General features: G+C 30.9%; 1 protein-coding gene across 1 annotated transcript in view; it reads left to right on the forward strand.

The window, feature by feature from the left end:
• LOC142330075 (aminopeptidase N-like) overlaps positions 1 to 15,077 on the forward strand; it is a 44,179-nt gene that overhangs the window by 16,185 nt on the left and 12,917 nt on the right. Inside the window, exons 4-5 of the mRNA XM_075375124.1 lie at positions 2,633 to 2,910; positions 6,542 to 6,750. Of these exons, the coding sequence (XP_075231239.1) occupies positions 2,633 to 2,910; positions 6,542 to 6,750 (487 nt within the window). The remainder of the gene's footprint in view (positions 1 to 2,632; positions 2,911 to 6,541; positions 6,751 to 15,077) is intronic.

A 15,077-nucleotide genomic window follows, 5' to 3' on the forward strand; every position in this document is an offset into this window, starting at 1 on the left:
AAAAATAAATAAAATATATTAAATTGTTTTTGTGAATCATCTGGATACATGTCCAGAAATTAAAATTAAAGATGAATGTATTGAAAACAATCAAACTATAAGAAAATACAGTAATATCACTGGAAAAAGCCAAGTTAAATAAATATTAGGAGTATATACAGATGTAAGCTTAAAAACGGGAAAGTAGTAAGTGTGTTTTTATTATTGATAATAATCAAGTGGTTTAATACAGAAGACAAGCTAAAGGTGGTGGTGTAATGCAGCAAAATCACAAAAGTGATAGATAAACAATGAAAACAATGTTTTTAGTAGATAAGTTTTAGATGTAAGTTTCTAGTACCAACTCACTTTCTTGTGTTTTAAGGCCTGCATACAAGACCATTTGGGCCTCTGCAGTAATTTGGATGTTTACACTGATTCTGTACTTTTCTGTATACAGCCTAAATAAATAAGAGAAATAAATAGGAAAAACAAAATGCATGATCCATTTCCAGTGACAGAATCATTTTCTGTGATCAGATTCTGGCAATTCCTACACATCATGAATGTGGTATGGACATAATTTTAATTTCTTCATGGCTCTGTGGATAACTCCTATATGACATTCCAATTCACTGAGATATTCTTCTTATTGTTTTTTTGAGATGATCATTCAAAGGATATACAATCATGTTCTAAAGATTTGTCATTTAAATCTGTTGTCAGCCAGATCATTTTCATTCATCTACACTACCAGTTTATCTAAAAAGAGTAGCTATGTGTGAAATTGACTTATTAAGTAAATTTGATTGAAGAAAATCTACAGCAAAGCGCTTTAAAAATTATTGTGATTTTAAAAAACTCTTAAAAATAATTGCATTTTGAGATTATGTTAATGCATGATAGTCTTTTTATAGAACACCTGCCATTGACAAATAAAGTAGGGAGAGATTACTTAATTGTTGTAAAGATATTATTGCTACAAGTGAAAAGTGTAACTTTTCACCTACATATAACCCTAATTTTGTTTATTACTGAACCTTTTTATTTTAAACATATTTTTATTTTATTTTAAATAAACAACAGTTTTATTTTAAACAGATTATCAGATCTCATGCTATACAATTAACATACGTCTATTATTATACTAAATTGTAATAAAATTTCACACATAAAAACATTTTGGAGTTAAGAATGGTATTTTTTGGTGTAGTAAACAGCCTATATTTATTACAAGATGAGAAACATCAATTTATATAGCAGGAAACTTTATTCCCTGTTAAATTGTAGGTATGGCTATTACATAGATCTTGCCACATCTCATTTTAGGCACTGCTTAGATGAATCTACTATAACGTTATTTGCTCATGGTTGATGTAGTTTTAGAATTTTTGATTAAGTTCACTTTAATTTTTTTAAATGTACAATAATGTGGTCATAACGGAATTGTGAATATTTTTCCCTGCGTAGACTTAGTCTACTTCAGACCTAACCTGGCAAATCCACCGGGTTGGTCTAGTGGTGAACGCGTCTTCCCAAATCGGTTGATTTGGAAGTCGAGAGTTCCAGCGTTCAAGTCCTAGTAAAGTCAGTTATTTTTTTACAGATTTGAATACTAGATCATGGATACCGGTTTTCTTTGGTGGTTAGGTTTCAATTAACCACACATCTCAGGAATGGTCGAATTGAGACTGTACAAGAATATACTTCATTTACATTCATATCTATCATCCTCTGAAGTAATATATAAATTGTAATTACCAGAGGCTAAACAGGAAAAAGAAAGAAAAGAGCCTAGCCTGGCAGAATCACCAGGTTGGTCTGGTGTTGAACTAATCGCAAATCAGCTGATTTTGAAGTCGAGAATTCTGAGGTTGAAATCCTAGTAGACAGTTACTTTTATATGGATTTGAATACTAGATTGTGGATACCGGTTTTCTTTGGTGGTTGGTTTTCAATTAACCACACATCTCAGGAACAGTCGACCTGAGACTGTACAAGACTAGACTTCATTTACATTCATACATATCATCCTCATTCATCATCTGAAGTAATACCTTACTGTGGTTTCAGAAGCTAAACAGAAAAACAAAAAAGAAAAACCTAGCCTGGCATCCAGGAACTATAATTCTGGAAGTGCATTGTTCACCCTTCTCTTTAACTTTACATGAAGTCAGTGGAGAACTATTAGCTCCCATTGTTGGTAATATCCAGTTGACTATTTTCTGTTCTTGAAAACGTTTCCATGGCTTTTACTGTGAATTAACATTCAGTGAGTGGCTTCCCATAGTGCTCTGAGTGCAAAAATAAAATTAATATATTGAAATTACAAAGTTATCCTTTAAAATCATAGTAGCACTATTATAAAATTTCTTTCTCACCTCTTTTTTCATATTCCAGTATTTCAATTTTAAAAAACTTGATAAAACAGTCTTTTTTCACTAATTTACTGGTCTAAAAGTAGATTACTTCTTTCTAATTGCCAACAGTTATTATATTCATTATCTACTAATTAAATTTATGGAAAGAAAAAAATTATATTAATTGATTATAATAATAAAATTTGTAGATAATTATAGGTTTTGTATTAACATGAATTATTTGCATTTAAAAAAATATTATATATAATAATAAAAATGTATTTCTTTTACAGGTCTATATAAAGTTCAGTATTCAAATAGTAATTGGAATAACATTATTAGAGGTTTAGATAGTGATAAACATGATGGCATACATTTATTTAATAGGTATCAATTAGTAACTGATATTATGGATTTTGCACAGTCTGGTGATGTTAGTTATGAATTAATGTTTAATTTGTTATCATATTTACGTAATGAAGAAAAATTTGAACCATGGAAGGCTTCTGCATTTGGTTTTCAACGTTTAATTAAAATTATACATAGAACTCCTTTAATGGATGTATTTAAGGTAAATTTTTAAATATTTAATTTGATTTGTACCTTTATTCCTTAAGTTCATAAACTTCTATTTAGATTTTGTGGTCAATCTTCTAGGTAGTAGACAGATCATCCTAGGTTTCTTCACCAATTCCATCAATAAAGCACCTGTTGAAGCCAGTTTTTCAGAGAAAAAAAAAATTTGTTTAACTTATGGTGATGCACGTGTATTAATATTTATTACTTATACAACTTGAAGCAAAGGAAAGAACAGCTAATTTAAGCTGTTCTAATCAGTTAAATTATATATAGATTGTAAAATGATTAACTTAATGTTAAGAATGTTTCTTAGATTTTATATGACAGCTAATAGAATGATCGATAAAGATTATTCTAAAGATTTATTCACCGATAAAGATAATGATTATTATCTAAAATAAGTTTCATGTATTTATTATAAACCTTTTTGAAAAGAACCTGTTCACCTTCAAAGCTGAATTTTAATTTTTATAGTGATGGTGTAGATTGAGAAATTAAGTTTACAATATTTTTCACTAATATTTTTATGATTGTTATTTTTCACTTGGATAATTTTTTTACCAATCCAAACAAAAACAAACAAATTTCTTCAAAGCATGTGTGATAATTTTATCAATTAATTTGAAATTAATAACAAATAAGTTTGATTTTTTAATGTTTTACGTTAATTTTGTAAGGCTGCATAATTATCTGAACTGTCATTTATTTTTGTAATATTGTTTTTATTCTTTTACATGGAACGCTCTAACTTCCATCTTCCCATCTGAATTTGTACTATATCTGAATATATTTATTTTAAATAAATATTTTTATTCAAAATTAATATATTATTATTATTATTATTTCTGATTATTTCCCTTTAGGAGAGCACATGAACTTGAGCCAATCATGGATTTACTTCCTTCTTTAATTTCTTTTCTTCCCAAAACCTCTTCATCCATTCACCATGTTTCATCTTCCTCTCCTCTGTCCATCTTCTTCGTATCGTTTCTCTTTTTTGCTCTTGTTCAGTTTTCTTTACAATATTTTTCACTAATATTTTTATGATTGTTAGATTTCATTTGAATAATTTCATTACTAATCCAAACAAAAATATTATAATATTCAATATATTATTTATTTTTTGAATAAATATAATTATTTGAATACATATTTTATTTAAATTTGACTATATTTTCAGACTATATGTATTTATTGTTTTGATTATTTCATAACTGTCAAATATGAACCAGCAACAACCCTAATAAATTTTTGCACCACATTCATGATAGCCCTAAGGTCTTAAGCAATATAGGTTTTGATAGGTTTTGTGTCTTAAGCAAGCAAAGACTGTACAGCCTGTTTTTCTTCCAGGAGGCAACCGAATATGGTATCGTTTATCTCGACTTGCTTCAAAATTTTTAATTCCTCAGTTAGACAATGATGACAAAGAAGGACACCAGTACTATCAGCAAGACAGGGCTTTGGAATTTTGTGGTGCATTATGTTCTTTCAGCATTAAGTTGGTTGCCCTGTAGGTTTGTTGGGCATTGCTCAGTAATAAACCAAGATGCCACTTGTTGAGTTATGATTGAATGGGCTTTGTTTTGTTATGTATTGTTTTGTTTATTAGACTCAATAGTTGCAAGAAACATAATGGTTCTTTCAGTAGAAGAATGCATTTTTCTTGTTGAATTCATCTATAATGAAGGTGATAGATATACTGATTTAGTGAAGCACAAGTTTACTGAAAACTTTCCAAATACTTCTGTTTCTCACTGTTTACAGTTTGAATTCTTATCTAAAAATTTCAGGCAACGGACTCTGTTGAAGTCATCAAAGTAGAATACCACCTAAACTAAACAAACAAAATGAAACTATGAAATATGCTTGATATTTTGGATGCTATGGCCGAAAGTCAATGCACAAATTAGCACAGTAACAAGACATCAGACTTCCTACCACACATAAAGTTGTAAGAAAAGAACTAAAACTTTTCCCCTACATTATGTTTTTTTACAGATGAAGCATGATTTCATCTAGGAAGCTATATTAATTCACAAAATACACTATTGTGGTCGACAACTAACCACCCATGAATTACACGAACAATCTTTACACGAATCGAAAATTTGAGTCTGAGTTGGTGTGAGTAGAACGCACATTGTGGGTCCAATCATTTTTAAAAATACAGTTGATAGTGATCATTATTGTGTTATTTTAAGAAAGCTTATTACACAATTAACAGAAGTAGAAATCAATCACTGTTGGTTCCAACAAGATGGCGCGACAGTGCACACAACTAACAGGTCAGTGACTTTTACAAAATGTCTTTGATGAACGAATCATTTCAAGAGGTTTGTGACCTGCATGATCACCCCATCTGACTTCCCCAGATTACTTTTTATGGGGTCAGTGAAATAGCAGTGTATCACAACAGACCACACACAATTGAAGAACTAAAGACCCCAATAATGGCATACATATGATACATTACAATACATCAGCTGGTTAAAGTTTTGAAAATAAATTGAAATGTGTGCAGTGTTTATTGATGTTGCAGGAGGTAATTTTCAACACCTTTTATAAACTATCCAGTTATTGTAATATCTGTTTTTATAAAATAATGAAATAAAAATACAAAGTAATAATTAAGAAAGTTTCATCATTACACTTCCATAACTCCTGTGCACAGCAACTTTCTGAATGCATTGTATTATAAACCAAAACTTTGAAATCTCATGTAATGTATTCCTATGTTAGAGATATTATTTTGCACTTGTGAGTTCATAAATAGAATTAAAATAAATTTTATACATGAAGGAAAGTATATATTTTAAAAAATTGTTTTGTACAAAACATTAATATTTTTATGTAAACCATTCATACACACATATATATTCAGTGCAGTTTTAACATAATTTATTTACATGTTGAGGAGTACACACAGCTAGTTAGTTACACACAGTTTCTTCAAATAAAAGTTATATATGCATTTACCTAATAAATGAATAACCAAGCACATGTATATAGTTTACATAAGATTAAAACAATTATTTCCACAAAAATAACTTCAACAAAAAAGTAGAAATTTTGATATTTATTTGTACATAAAATCATTATTTATTTTGTTTATGCACAAAGTAATTATTTATCTATCACTTACATGTAAAATTTAAAATAATGGATGGGATTATGAAAAAGGAAAAATATGCTGAAACAAAAAGGTTAGTACAGGGTAGAAGAAGGTGGAGAGCAGCACCCATGCAGTACCTGCCCTACGGTGGCTGAACACTACGAATGAATGATTGTAAAAGCAGATAAATACAATGAATAAACAGATATTTCACCATATGCCAAAGTATTAATCTAGAATGAAAAACTGAGCTACATTTCAAAGTGCTGTGCTATCAAACTCTGCCATGTATTACTGTTTTTTTCTACTAACAGCAATTTTATGCATTAAAAAATATTTTATTGTACTCAAAAGATATTTCTGAAAGAAATAATAAAATTAAATTTTTTTAACAGAGGCTAAAGTAGAAGATAAGCAATAAATTTTTTTAATTGTATTCACAAAACTAATTTAAAAAAAAATATTTTTCAAGTTATATGATACTGTTTCTTGATATTTTTTGTTACAGGAATATTACAGTGAACTAATTCAACCTTTGTATGCTAAACACAATTATTTTACCAAGTTTCCAGAATTCAGTCAGACACAAGATTTGTTTAAACTTACAGTGTTTGCATTGAATTGGGCATGTTCAAATGATTTAGATGATTGTATTGATGATACTAAGAAACTCTTTCAAAAATGGAGACTTGGGAAAGATCTGGATATTTCTCTGAAGTTTGTGTTTATTAAAATTAATTTAACTTTTTCTGATATACAATTACAAATAAAATGATCTTGCTCTCTTACTGTGGCTTTACATAATGAATAAATAAATAAATAAATAAAAATATATATATACACAGTGAATCATGAAGTTCTACCTGGACTTTCATACTCTATTCTGTTCATAAAAAACTGACAACACTGTTGTAGGACTTTCCTGTCATGCGGTTTCCTGATGCACGGCTTACACAAACAATTTAAATTATTTATTACTTTATTTAAATAAAATATTTTTTGTTTATTTAATTCAATGGATCTAACTAAAGGCCTCACACATACCATATCTCATTTACGCGGCTGTGGCGGTACTAGCGGCCACTTTAAATAAATTTTTATTCTTTAAATATTATTCATTTATTTAATTCTACTGCTCATCTTTGGTGTCACAACAAAGCAGACGACTACAGCAGTATAGTCCGGCTGCTAAGTGGGATGTGGGGTCTATAAGGGGGTGGCTGGGTTAAGACCCCACTTTGATGGAAAACAAATTTTTGGATCCAACAAATTGCTAATAGAAAGAACTGCCACAAAAAAGACCCACTGTTACTGACTTCTACAACATTTCAAAATTATTACTATTTTTTTTGGAGTGGGGGTGCAATTTAGCAAATACGTTTTACACAAAAGATGTTTTTTTTATAATTGTTCACAAAAATATTTTTTAAAATGGAACAAAAATCACCCCTTGTACTGCCTTCTAAATTCTTCAAAATTAAAACCTTTTTTAGGGGTAGGGGTGAAATTTAGAAAAAATTTTTTTTTACAAAAGTTTTTTATGTTATTAATATTCTCAAAATTATAAAAAAAAATATATAACCTTAATTATGCAAAATTTGGATACGATTTCGTTTTCTCCTTGTATATCCATCCCCTGACCATCTGAATTGAAAATTTAATAACATCAATGTCCCTGTACTACACTATACTATTTTTATACTTGGCTATACTATTTCTATAATATAGAAATGTAGCCAAGTTTGATGAAAATCGGTCAAGTAGTTCTGGAAATATAAGGCGATTTACGCGCCAACATACGTACATACGTATGCACAGTTTTTTGTGGAAATTTTGATGCCATTTTTTGGTTTTCTGGGGTCATTAGGGGTGAATTCGTCAAGATTCCGCGAAAACCGAGTATGCCCAATTTTGACCGATCACCATACTTTCCCTTTATAGCTGCTATAGCTGCTATGTAGACAGGAAAGTAAAAATATTCGTACTAATTCACGTAAACATATGTCCTAAAATGTTTTGCTAGTTAGGACTAGTGAAAAATTTCGCTCTGATTTCATCTGCCCTAGTGAAATGAATTCATACTGAAATTTTTAGAATGTTAATTAAGGAGCACAATTAGTGATTGGTTGTGGTTTTTGACTTAAAAAATCGAATAAAGTATGTTTCAAAACCGTACCTGCAGTAGTTTTTGAGAAATTGGGGTGAAAACCAATAAATTGGAATAAAAACCCCTGTTTTTTATGTGCAGTATCTTTGTTAAGTGGGTAATAAATACATAAAACGTCCAGATTCCAAAACAATAAACGTGAGTCTTTCGCAGTCTTCAGGAAACAGGTTCACTATCTAGTATTTGTTCTAGCTTAAAACGATCTGTCCAACTCGATGCTGTTGATGAAATTATTATCAATGCTGTTCAGCGCAGTCCAGGCAACAGTATGATGTCCTTTCTAAGCAGATCGGAGTTCGCATTCGATGGTTTGGAGGACACTTAAACAGAACAAGTTTTATCCTTATCACAAACTGCCAGATCACCATCTACACCCAGGAGACGGTCCGCTTCGCTTGGAGTTCTATAACTAGTGGAATACAAATTGACAACTCTACAAATATGTTGTGTTTTACTGACAAGAAAAATTTCACTCGAGATGGCGCCAAGAACTTACGCAGTGAGCATACATAGGCTGAAGTAAACCCTCCTGAAACGGTGGATGGCAGTTTTCAACACTGAATAGCCTCAATATAATGCGGTCTTTTTCACAATCAACTGTTTGGACCGTTCACATTACCTGGCCACTTAAATACTAAGGTCTACTTGCACTTTCTTCATGAATTGTTGTACCAGCTGCTTGAAGATGTTCCTCTAGCAATGAAACACAAAGTATATTTCAGCACAATGGCGCGCCTCCCCACTTCTCTTGTGCTGTTTCCACCCTCTTAAATCATCATTTCCCTCAGAAATGATGATTCAGACAGACTGTTCATGATGAACAGACAGTGATGTCTGTTTAACATTCCTGACCACCAAGATTGCCTGATCTAACACCTTAAGACTTTTGCGTCTGGGGATGGGTGAATATTATTGTATATAAAACGAAAATACATTCTCATGAGAAATTAAGTATCTGCAATATGGATGCACCTGAGCAACTTACGTGCAGTCCTGAAGAACTAAAAAGAGCAACAATAACAGTACAGAAGCATGCCAAGAAATGTGTTGAAAATGGCGGGTTCATTTTTGAACATTTTTATAAAGTGGTACATATGCACTTTGGTCTAGTGTACTGTTAATAAATGAAATTATAATTGTTCTAACTTTTCTTTGTTTTATTCCAATTAACTTACACCATTTTGTTCAGAATTAAATTCTGTACAAGTTTTGTTTTAAAGTTTTATTTGTTTATTACCCATTTAACAAAGTTATTGTATGTCAAACATAAAAAAATAGGGGTTTTTACCCCAATTTGTTGGTTTCATCCCAAATTTCTCAAAAACTACTGCAGATACTGTTTTGAGACCTTTTTTATTCGATTTTTCAGGTCAAAAATCATAAGGGGCAGAATTCACTAATTCTGCCCCTTAATTAATGTTCTAAAATTTTCATTACGATTTCATTTCACTGGGTAACTAAAATCCGAGCAAGATCTGTCACTAGCTGTAACTTGCAAACGGAGCATTTTAGGATATATGTTTTTGTGAATGTTTTACATTATTTTTACAAGTAGAGTAGGTTATAAAAGTCCTGGCAGAACTTCGTGTTGCGTTCTATATATATATATATATTGGAAATTAACATGGTAGTTAACTTATCTAATTACTGTGCTTTGGTGGTTTATATATTATTAAATTTTATTAAGACAGCAGTCAATATGGTAATAAATTATTTGAATTTATAAAACAAAAGTATATATATATATATATACATAAATACATACATATACCTTTTGTACATTGTTGTTGAAAATTTAAGTTCAATATAATTTTTTTACATTTTATTAGATCATGCAGGTGATAATTATTATTATGCCTTTAGATAATAAGTGTTGCGTATTTATTTTCATTTAATTCTGAGCCAATGACTTTCATGATATCCTAAAATTTTAAGAGTATTAACAATTTGATTAGTCCCCAAAAATATAAGTTTGCTGCATTAACCATGATTAGGAAGCGATAACAGTAATAATATATATTAGGATGTAGACATAATGCTTTATAATATAGCAATTATAATTTTACTTCTTTTGACTTTTTTGTAGGTTTGGTCACAAATACATAAGCCTTTGTGCAGTTGATTCCCCACTTACCTCTTCATTTTGTTTTTCAATTTCCACACACTTGCTCAAATTTCTAATTTTTGGCTTTGAGGTTCTGAAATTCATTATTCTCACAATTGAAAGCCACCGATTTTGTCTTATCATTAATTTTCAGCCCAACGACCCATGTTTCTCTAATCAGTACTTTTGTTATTTCCTCTACACTCTGTGAGTATCACTACATCATTTACAAAAGCAAGTACAACTGTTTTGGAACTATTTTTATTCCAAAATTTGTCTTTTGGACTTCGTTAAGAGTTCTCTCCAGTGCAGTGATAAAAAGCAATAGTGAGAGGCCATTTCCCTGCTTTTACTCTCGCATTTACTTTAAAGGTCTGTGAATATTGATTTTCCACTTTTATTTATACTTGGCATTACTCACACTTAAAGCTGCTAGCCTGATTAGCTTTCTTGATATTACAAAACCACCATTTTTCCCATAAACTATCTTTCTGGTGGCTAACATAAGCTGTATGAAAATCAACAAACAGGCCATATAATCCTTTGTTAAATTTTCAATACTTATAGAATGAATATTTGGTCTGTTGTATATCTGCCTTTCTGAAATCCAGCTTGATGATTTTCTATAATGTTTCCTGTGTAGATTTCAAGTCTTCTTTGAAATATTCTTGATAAAAATTTGTGTTTAGAAGTGATAGCCACTGAAAGTTGTTAGGGTCCTGCTTGTCCTCTTTTTTGAGCAGAACTACAATTATAGTCTCTCTCCATTCCTTGGGTGTCTCCTCCTTTTCCCAAACCTGAAGTATCAACAGTTGTATTTGTGTTGATTATTCTTTTTTCTTTCAGCCTTTAAAATTCTGCACTGATGCCATTTTCTCCTGGAATCTTATTTTTTATGTATCTGATTGCTTCTTCTACTTCTTCCAAACTTGGTTCTTCTACTTTTGGGTGGTCAGACAGCTGTCTTCTGCTTTGCAGAAACAGAAGCAGATTGTATGGAAAACCCAAAAGAGTTCTACAGAAGTGTAAGATTTTTTTAGAAAGGGATTTTCACCTAGCAAGTTTTGTGTTAAAGAAAGTGGGCAGATTGTCACACAAAAATTTCACATTCTGGAAGTATGGAGAAATTACTTTTAGCAACTGTTGAATGGAGAATCTAATGCTGTAGCAGGACAAGATGCTCAATTATACCAGAATGTCCACCCAAATGTAGAAGAACCAAGTTCTTATCTGCCTGATTTTCTCTACCACAAAGTGGTGGTAGAGAAAATCAGGCAGAGGATAGCTGTAATGAAGAGAAAAGACATGAAACTCCAAGAAAAATATGGAGTTGAGAAGTTGGAAACTGGAGTGGTTGCAGACCAATTTAGGTTGAACTGAAAAAAAACGTTTTTAGATGCTAAATATTAGTAAGATAAACCAAGCAAAACTTACCATAAATGAGAAATTATGCCTGTTAAAGATAGTAGTGCTGCAGTCAACATGGAAGGTTTATCACAAAGATAAAAAGATGCAGGGGAAATCATGGTTGGATGAAAATTGTGAAGAAAAACTAAAAGAAAGAAGACTGTCAAAAGAAAGATATTTGAATTAGAATTCTGAAGACAGTGGAGGAAAATATAACTGGCTGTCGACTCCAGCACTATTATCTTTAACAGGTTCAATCTCTTATTTATGGTAAATTTTGCTTGGTTTATCTTATTATATTTAGCATTTGAAAATGTTTTTTCAGTTCCAGCCTAAACTGATCTGCAACCACTCCAGTTTCAACTTCTCCACTCCATATTTTTCTTGGGGTTTCCGGTCTTTTCTCTTCATTATGGCTATCCTCTCCCTGATTTTCTCTACCATTAACTAGTGGACTGATCCATATTCTGCTTCTCCATTCTGGTGTATTACACCCAGCATGCTGTTTTGTGTCTATTGTCCACCAACATGTGGTCGATTTGGTTCACTTGCAATCTTGCAGACTCTCAAAAACTGAGCATCTTATTCCATTGTTCTTTGCTATAACATGTAGGGATTCTTTACCAACTACCATCCTTCATATCTCTTCTTTTCCTACTTTTTTATTTGCATATCTTATGATAACTCTTAAATCATACTTTGATAACTTATCAACTAATTTTTTCCAAAAATCCATAGAACTGATCTTTCAGTTTCTCTGTGTCATGTCATGTAGAGTATTGAGAAGATCCTTTTTCCTGTGGAATGTAATAGGATACATTTGGTTGATCATCTTTGATTGGTCATATCAACTCTTTACAATCAGATACAACTAATACGTCACACTTCCCAAACATAATTCAGTGATATTTTTTTCTATCTTTGACTTGGTTATTTTTACATTTGCAATCAGGCTTGTGTATTCTTCCTGGAACAAAGTGAAATTATTATTGTGGCATTTTGCATTGATGAGATCATGAAGTTTATCTTCGAACCTCTGCTTCACATCTGTTTTATTTTTGAATTCCATTGTTTACTAATTAACAAAAAAAATGTATCCAAATATAAATCAATTGTTTTCATAACACAGTTATTAAAATATAAAAATGAGTATTGTATAACAATAAGTAATAATAAGCATAAAGATGAATATAACATTTTTTATAGTAATATATTAGAATAAATATTATGAAACAGGAATCAAAATTGTACTATGAAAAGTGATATATGAATTGAATCAAAATTTATAAATTGCTAACTTGATAAGAAATTCTGGAATATTATCACAAAATCTTTTGCCAATCTGTAGTTGAAGAAGGTTTTCAGAGTGAACTGTAGAAAACTAAACTATTGCCAACATGTATTGCTTCTGCTATTTTATGCTATGTTATCTGTTGCTATTGGTCACTTCATGGTGGGGATGAATGAATGTTGTGTCATACACAGTAGTATCGTATAGTATGTGAGCTATCTCTGCGCATGATGCACAAAACTCATTTGTCCCCACTATGAAGGAAGAAGACCTTTTAATTATAGTCCTCACTAACCAGGCCTTAACTGTATACATGTATTTGGCAATCAAAGGCTATTTATATTTTTAATTTTTATATTATTAATCTCTTTTGCGTTATTATTGTTGAATTTTTTTTAATTATTAGGTAATCACATGTATTCAACATTATTAGTACAAATATGAAAAAATAACAAGGGGAAAAATTTAGCACATTCATGTTATTCATTTTAATAATTGTAATATTTAACACTTGTTACATTAGTTGGTTCCATTGTACATGTATGCCCATATGTGACATTAAATAATTTACATTCATGAGAACAATGTATGACTGTCTAGACAGCTGAAATCAGAATTTTACTTTGACTTTTTCCTCAGTGTAGTCATTGCCTGAATACCATTAGGTATTGTCGATATTGCCTAGGCAAAGGCTGAATGTTATGTGTGACTATGGACATTGGCTAAATTTTCTTGGTATTGTCGACGTTGACGAGGCAATGATGACATTGCCTAAATCCATAAGGCAATGTTGACATTGTCTTGGCCATGTCAACAATGCCTACAATTCGGTCACTGCTGGTTACATACATAAATGGTAGGAAATTTAGTTTAGGGAAATTAGTTGGAGGGGGAATAGATTAGTCGAATTTTTCCGAATGAAGAAATTGTTTATAACCAACACTTGGTTCAAAAATCATAAAATGAGAAGATCCCACGGGAACAAAGTTAGGTATCAAATAGACCATATCTTAGTAAATGAAAGATGTAGAAATTCTGTTAAGAAGTCAATGGATTACCAGGTGTACACACCAGTAGTGATCATATAGTACTTATGATGAAACAAAAATATCTTTAAAGAAAGTACAGAAAGCAAAGGTAGTTAAGAAATGGAACTTAAAAAAGTTGAATGAGGAAACTGTAGGAGAAAAACTAGAAAAACAATTAAAGAAAAAAAGGGAAAATGAGAACAATGATCAGACCTTAATGAGAATAAAAAAATCGAGTAGTAAAAACAGCAGAGGAAGAAGTAGGCTATTATGAACGAAATAGAAGAAAAAAAAACCATGAATAACAACAGAAATGCTAAGAAATTAGAAGAATGAAGACTGTAAAAGAATAAGACAGGAGAAAGTGAAAGTGTAAAACCTAGGAAAAGTGGTTGAAGGAAGAATGCAATGATATTGAGGATCTAGGAAAGAAAGGGCAGTACGATATGATGTTTAGCAGATGAAGAGCATTACAGGGGATAAATGGAAAGGGAATAATAAAATGAGAGAAATGAGGATAAGGATGGTAGAATTCTACATGAGGAGAAAGAAGTTAGAAAAAGTTGGAAAGGATATATGGGAGACCTGTATATGCAAGAACTTAGTTCTTCAAACCTATGAAACTAAACATAGAAAAGGAATGAGAAGTAGCTGAAGAGAATAAAGAACCATTGGTATTAAAATCTGAAGTGCAGAAAGCAATTACAGAAATAAAGAATAGAAAATCAGTTGGAGTAGATAAACTTTACATAAAACTTAAAATGCATAAATTAGGAGGGAGTGGAAGAAATAGTTGAACTTTGTAATAGGATTTACTTTTTGGGTTATGCCAGTATTATGTTATATTAAAGAATTGTACATGAAACAAACAGCAGCAATGAAAATATATGAGAGTATAACTGATGGTGTGGGGAGGGGGTCTAGGTCAAGATATTAGACAAGGATTCTGCCTCATACTAAAGAGGTGATAAAGTATATATTAGAAGAAATAAAGAAGAAGGATCTTCTTCATTTAAATAGAGAAGGATGAAAAATAAAGTGCTTAAG

This window comes from Lycorma delicatula, chromosome 9, assembly GCF_047948215.1.
Source record: "Lycorma delicatula isolate Av1 chromosome 9, ASM4794821v1, whole genome shotgun sequence".
Taxonomy (NCBI): Eukaryota; Metazoa; Arthropoda; class Insecta; order Hemiptera; family Fulgoridae; genus Lycorma; species Lycorma delicatula.